The sequence below is a fragment of the Zeugodacus cucurbitae genome, chromosome 3 (assembly GCF_028554725.1).
Source record: "Zeugodacus cucurbitae isolate PBARC_wt_2022May chromosome 3, idZeuCucr1.2, whole genome shotgun sequence".
NCBI classification, from domain to species: Eukaryota; Metazoa; Arthropoda; class Insecta; order Diptera; family Tephritidae; genus Zeugodacus; species Zeugodacus cucurbitae.
Window position 1 is genome coordinate 1218430 of NC_071668.1, and position 6505 is coordinate 1224934.

At 34.9% G+C, this 6505-nt stretch overlaps 3 protein-coding genes across 4 annotated transcripts; 1 reads left to right on the plus strand and 2 right to left on the minus strand.

Moving 5' to 3' along the window:
• Positions 1-1345: 1345 nt before the first annotated feature.
• Positions 1346-3373, minus strand: La_0 (la protein homolog). Of its 2 annotated transcripts, none has more exons than XM_011180252.3 (4): positions 3224-3373; positions 2430-3161; positions 2045-2368; positions 1346-1980 (listed from the first exon to the last, which is right to left on the minus strand). In XM_011180252.3, exons 2-4 carry the CDS (start codon positions 3150-3152, stop codon positions 1786-1788), a joined length of 1242 nt encoding a protein of 413 aa, XP_011178554.2. In that variant the 5' UTR covers positions 3153-3161; positions 3224-3373; the 3' UTR covers positions 1346-1785. The 2 variants fall into 2 exon arrangements, with proteins under 2 accessions (XP_011178554.2, XP_011178555.2); XM_011180253.3 differs by having other exon boundaries at positions 2430-3173; positions 3224-3371.
• Positions 3374-3622: 249 nt separating this feature from the next.
• Positions 3623-5561, plus strand: LOC105209697 (nuclear FMR1 interacting protein 1). The gene is made up of 3 exons (XM_011180260.3): positions 3623-3939; positions 3990-4255; positions 4317-5561. The coding sequence occupies exons 1-3, from the start codon at positions 3748-3750 to the stop codon at positions 5476-5478; spliced, it is 1620 nt and encodes a 539-aa protein (XP_011178562.2). The 5' UTR covers positions 3623-3747; the 3' UTR covers positions 5479-5561.
• LOC105209696 (mediator of RNA polymerase II transcription subunit 11) lies at positions 5502-6331 on the minus strand. The gene is made up of 3 exons (XM_011180259.3): positions 6134-6331; positions 5821-6068; positions 5502-5766 (listed from the first exon to the last, which is right to left on the minus strand). The coding sequence occupies exons 1-3, from the start codon at positions 6210-6212 to the stop codon at positions 5584-5586; spliced, it is 510 nt and encodes a 169-aa protein (XP_011178561.1). The 5' UTR covers positions 6213-6331; the 3' UTR covers positions 5502-5583.
• Positions 6332-6505: the final 174 nt, after the last annotated feature.

A 6505-nucleotide genomic window follows, 5' to 3' on the forward strand; every position in this document is an offset into this window, starting at 1 on the left:
TAATAAAAAAAAAACATTACCATTTAACTTAAACATATTTATACATGTATACAGACGTACATACGCTATAGTTTAGTTAATCGTACACACACGACATCAATTAAATACACACGCCTACATACATACATACATACATACATTTATATATATTTTGTCAAATTGCTTATTTTAGTTAGTAATTTATGATAATATGTAATTTAATAGTTGTTAGTGGTCTTAACCCCCATGTTTTCGATTGCATATAATGATTTTTGTTGTTTTTGGAGCACATTTTTACGTTTTAAGTATCGTTTTGATTTGGTTCAACAGCCACGACTTCAAAGATAAAATATTAATTTGTAAAAATATTAGCAATATACACACAACTATATAAACTATATACATACATACATACTTACATATAATAAAAAGCTAATAAGCCACAAATGTACAAAGATAAATTACAAAAACAAAGAAAAAGTAAAAATAAAACAAAAAATAATTGTATTGAAGAATTGCAGCAAACACAATTGGACTTGATAGTGAACACAAAGCTTGTTACGGCAACTCAGAAATATTATTACAAATACAAACAATAATTAAAATAATTAATTTCATAATAATAACATTTAATAAAAAAATAAATAATTAATTTTTTAGTATTTTCCGCTACTTAGTTCCATCGTAAATTTTTATTTATTTATTTTTTTTTTTTTTTTGTAATTACACCAATCGCCCCCTTATTTCCGCAGCAAGATTTGTGTACACTATAAAGCTCCAGAGTGTTAAGCTAAAATATTAAGCATTATATACGCACTCCACTGCAAGTTGATCAAATGTTGATTATAAAAACAAAACAAATCTGTTCTGCTTTCAACATCATAAATACATGCATATGTACAGTATATCGTTGTATAGTTAATAGGAGCATTGTGTATCTCTAAACTGTTGAGCTAAGCTGAGGAGGAAAGAAAAAAAATCCAGTGGAAATGCACTTGTTGCTATTAATTCTTTATGTATTATTTAAACACATACATACGCACGCAAGCAGGCGTCGTACACAGGCAAACATGCATACAAACATACATGAGTGTGTGTGTGCGTGTGTACCAGCATAAATTATAAATACTAATTTTATAAAGTATCCCCCAAGGATTAAGTGTTTAAAAGAGCAGCAGCACCAAAATAAATTTAAATTAAAGAAATCAAAATAAAAAACTTAAATAAAAAAAAAAAAACAATTTGTTTTTTCTTCTCGCTAGGCAGTGCTGACTACTAACACTTACTTTTGATAAAAACCACTTCGCTCCCACTTGATTTTATTGCGGCTATTACCACAAATAACTCAATGAAACAATCTGCAATGTAGCTTTGTGGAACATTTTGTTTGATTTTTGTTTGTTTTATTATACTTTGGCCAATTCGAGCCAGTCGTTAAATACATGCGAATGTATTAAATTGTTATGCATATATATATATTTTGATAAAAAATATTCTTTATAATATTTTCAAATATTGGTGATTCTTTAAATCTAAGTCTATTTTCAAATAATTTCGGTTGACACACCAACATTCACGAAGCACACAATGTTGAAAAATATATGAATTCTTATATTTTTGAATTAAAAAGTGGAAAATGTGTATGCGTCAAGATTTTCGTACGTCTCATATACTCGCGTATGACTTTACATTACTGCTATTTACTTAAACTTTACATATAATTATGCACATAAATATAACATTGCCATGACCGTTTCGAGCCATTTGTTAAAAATTATCTGCATTACTTCATTTGCAGAATTTTGCTTAAGATCTCCTTCGCTTCTCGTCATTGCGATTGTCATGACCGCCACGACGCTTGCGGTTGCCGTGCCCGAACTTGTTCTTGTTGTGATGATTTCGTCGACTCTTCATTTGCTCAACAGCCTTAGCCAAATAAGTCTTCTCTTCCTCTTCGGCGAGTGTGCGCAACACCAGCTCCAAGTCATCACTCAATTTTAGCTAAAATGAGAGCATGAAATTACAATTAGATGACTCATTAATTTATACACTTTCACAAATCTACCTTTTTATCAGTCAATTTCTCGAGGAACTGAGATCCATTGTTTTCATCCGAAAAGCGGATATGGCCTGTCTTGTCGCCTTTGCTATAGTCTATATAAGAGATTTCCCAATTTCCTTCAACCTTTTCTACAGCTTCACGCAACAGTTCGCGGGTTACGACGTCTGTGCAATTTTCGAAATATACAACGGTACCCTTGGGCAGTTGTAACTTTTCCTCCTCTGCTTTTGCTTTGCCCTTCTTTGATTTAGACTTGGTCTCCTCTTTTTTATCTTCATAATACTTATCTTGCCACTTGCGCAGAAGTTCACGTTCCTTATATTGAACCTGGAAAGTATGAAATATAAATATATTTTTGAATTAATATTATTTTTTTATTTTCGTTTACCTTCTCTTTCTCGATGAACTCTTGCGCTTGCTCCTTCTTCGCGAATGTAACAAATACGCTGCCTTTGAATTTATATGTTTTGCTGGGTTTGTCTAGGTACTTGCGCATGGTAATGTGCAGCACCTTCTCGTAAGGTGCGAAGAAATCAATCAGCTCGGACATGGTGGTCTCCAATGGAAAACCTTTAGCATAAGCGGTACGTGATTGCACTTCCTTGCGTTGTTCCTCATTGTGTTCAGGAATGGGACGCTCCGGGTGACGGCGCAGCTTCTCCTTATCTTCACTAATCTCTAATAAACCTTCATCTGACTTGATAAGCGAGTCAATGATCACATTTGGATCGCTACTCAGAGATGATAAACGTTTGAATGTTAATAAGACTGAAAGAGGTACCCAGCCCTCTTCGTCTTTGGAGATCTGCTCCAACAGAAATTTGTCACGGCGTAAGTTAGCATCGCTGAAGTAGTATTCTACCTGGCGTATAATAGCGCGTTCTTGTTTGGTCAGTGTTGGGTCAACGGTCTTTTCATCTTCGGAACTTTCCTTCTTGCCCTCTTCTGCAACATCGCTTTTTTCCTCTGTGCTGTCTTCTTTGACTTCTTCTGCAGCGTCTTTCTTGAGTTCATCTGCAGTGACCGTAGGTTTTTCCGTGCCTACTTCTTCGGCTTTTTCGGCCGCACCATTTTTCACTTCTTCAACGGGAATATCAGCAACATCAGCCATTTTATTTACCTAAGAAATGAACTGCCATCATTAAATGAATTTACAATGTACAAAAGAATTAACAAATTTACTTGAAATGTATTAAAAACCTGAAGAAAACTTGATCAAACACGTGTGAGCAAAAGAAACACGTTTCCAGACAAAACGCCGCTAAAATAATTTAACAAGAAATGACAGCGAGCTGACAATGAAACATCGGCAACTTTTGACAATAGTGTTGAAAGCCATTTTTTGCACAGTGTTGGTAAATGACGATTTTTAATAATTCTTTATAAAACAACTTGATGTCAATTAATTAAACATTCTTGTTAAAATTTGTTTTAATCAAGTACTAAATATTTTAATAAGTAGTTTTTGATCTTAGCATTCTTTTAGAAAAAGTAAAGGTGTTAATAAAACCCATAAAAGAATATATGTTCAAATTCGAAGTGTTTACTGTGTGTTCTGCTTAAGTTAATTTTCATTTTGATTTGGCAACTCCCAGTGGAAATAAATTATTGGTAGCACATATGGTAATCTGTCATTGATTATTTTGTAAACAAAAACACGCGGAGGCTTAGTCTAGGATATATGTAGTTCTTATTCCTGCCTAGAAATGGCTGATCCACAAAAGTTCGTATTACCTTCACCGAATTTCAATAAGAAAATGGAGGCACCTTTAGCAAGACCACACTTCCTTACGCCCTCAGGAATGACTCTTCATGCGCGTCATCAGCCTCCGCCAATGTATGGAAAAAGAGGAGCCACCTACCCTTCCAAATACCTTCAAAAGGCAAATAAAAATAATGTGAGTTTCAATTTTTATTTTATTTTCAAATAAATAATATCCGCCAACAGCTTTCACCTGTACAGGTTGAGAAAACAGACACTGCTGGGCCTGAATATTGCGAAGCGTGCGACATGGAGTTACAGTCTAATGATGATCTACGTCGGCACAAATTGCAACATGAGAAATGTCCAGTGGACAATTGCAACTATCGCGGACACCCTTCCGTAATGGATAAACATGTCGCAACACTACACAGCTCTGGTTTATTTGATAAATTCAAAAAGCTCAGCTCGCCTGAAGAAATAGCCGCTTGGCGGGAAGAACGTAAAAGAAAGTAAGTGAATTGCTTACCAAAAATCTATTATGGATATTCGTAATATTTATTAATTTCTTAGATATCCTACAGTAGAAAATTCTATAATGCGACAACGTGCTAAAGAACAACGTGAGAAACGCGGTGAACGTCTGGAAGCGCATAAAAGTAGGTTTGGAAAGCAAGAGGATCGTAAACGGGCACAAAAAAATCAGGGCCCTGATTCAAATCAAAGAGGGAAACATAACCAACAACAAAATTTAAAAAATCAGAATCAGAATGGTCATGAAAAAAGGAAACGCAACAATAATAAACGGCGTAAAAAGGAAGAAGTTCAAAAGCTTGAGGAGAAAAAGCAAAACGATGTTATAGCAAGCATAAAGTCAACAAAAAGGGCAGAAAATAATGCAGATGAGGATATAAACTGCAATGGAATTTCGATGTTCAAGGGCACAAGTAAACTGGCCAAGTATCAGCACGCCAAGCCTAAGAAAACAAAAGAAACGAACGTGTTAAGCAGCTTGCTTGGAATGTATGGATCGGATGAAGATTCTGAGGATGACTCCAGTAAAAATGAAACGGACAATGAAGACTCGGAACATTTAAATGATGACGAATTAAATGAGACAATCAGCACAGATATAACTATGAAGGAGAAGGACCTGTTAAACAGTTCTATGGGTACACAGTCCGGTAGTTCGTTTAAGGTGGAAAAAATTGAAGAAATAGAATCTGAAAATATACACGATTCTTCAACAAGTTTTGAGGAGGTACAGCCTCTGCAAAACATCGATATGGAGATTAATTGCGATACAAGTGAACCGAGCCTCATAGAGAAATGTGAAAGTGTAAGCGATAGTCTTATTGATACTGCTCAAAGCCCTAAGCCACAAGCCACGGATTTAGTTTGCTCCGATGATGAAGCGCCGGAAGAAGCACCCATAGCACGCTCAACAGATCTACCGAGCCCCACAAAATCATCACAACAAAATGTACGAAGGAATGACGCGGTAAATAATGAAAGTAATCAGTCCTCCAGTAAGCCTATTAAGAAAGCTGACAAACTCTCAAGAGTTAATAAGCAAAAATCAGGGCTAGACTATCGCAAAGCACGTTTGCGGAAACAAAACACATTGTTAGAGAAACTTTTGGAGCCAGACATTCGACACGAGCGAAATGTGTTACTTCAGTGTTTGCGCTATGTCTGCGAAAACAACTTTTTCGGTATTGGTGAAAAAAATTAACGTAATAGAAAACTTGTACAAAATCATTTAAACCAAATTTTATTTTTAATAAATTCTTATACTAAGTTCCTAATACAAAATAATCGACTGATTTATTAATTCGTCTTAATTGGGAGGTTGTTGTCCCATTTGTGTTGCTCCACCACTAGACATTCCTGGATTAATAGAATTGTCATGACTTTGTTGAAGCTGTTGTTGAGCCATTTGTTGCTGTTGTTGCGCTAATTGCTGGGCGTGTTGCTGTTGCCGCTGCTGTTGTTGTTGTCGTGCGGCGTGTGTATATTTTGCCTATTAAAAATATATTATTTAAAAAATACATTTATACACTTTATAATATCTTACTTTAGACTCTTCTAGTTCACGCACTCTGGAACGTGCATGTTGTATTCTATGCCAAGCCATTTGCAGTACTTTCGCCGAGGCATATCCAGAGCCCTCATGTGGTTGTCCAGTGGACACTTGTGTTAAATAATTGATCTGCTCGCTTAACTTTGATTCCACATTAGATAATGATTTGATAAATTGCTGCGTTTGAGTTTCCGCACTTTTTTGCGAAGACTTTTCTTTGCTGAGTTCCTGCATCGCCTGACCTGAGGAAAGAGGAAAAAATTTTATTGAATGCATATGTATAGCATGAAGAATTTAAATAACAAACCTGCACTTTGTAGACACATTATAATTTCTTGTTCGATTTCATCTAATGCGTGTATTTTGTCTAAAGGATTGTGTGCCATTTCTATTTGTATTTTATTATAATTAATGTGAATAATTTACAATAAAAAATCTTTCGTTTAGCGTCTTCACAAACTGGCTCAGCTGTTTCAAATTGACATATCTCTCCAAAGTTGACAGTGCTGTTTCTTGTTTATATCAGATGGTGCTGCTTTCGAATTGCCTTATGACATAATAATTATTTATTTTTAATTTTAATGGCTGATCACAATATTTTTACAATATGAATAAATATAATAAGAACGAAAATATGCAAATTTTCTTCGTGCGGTCAGTGTTTTAATAATACAGTACC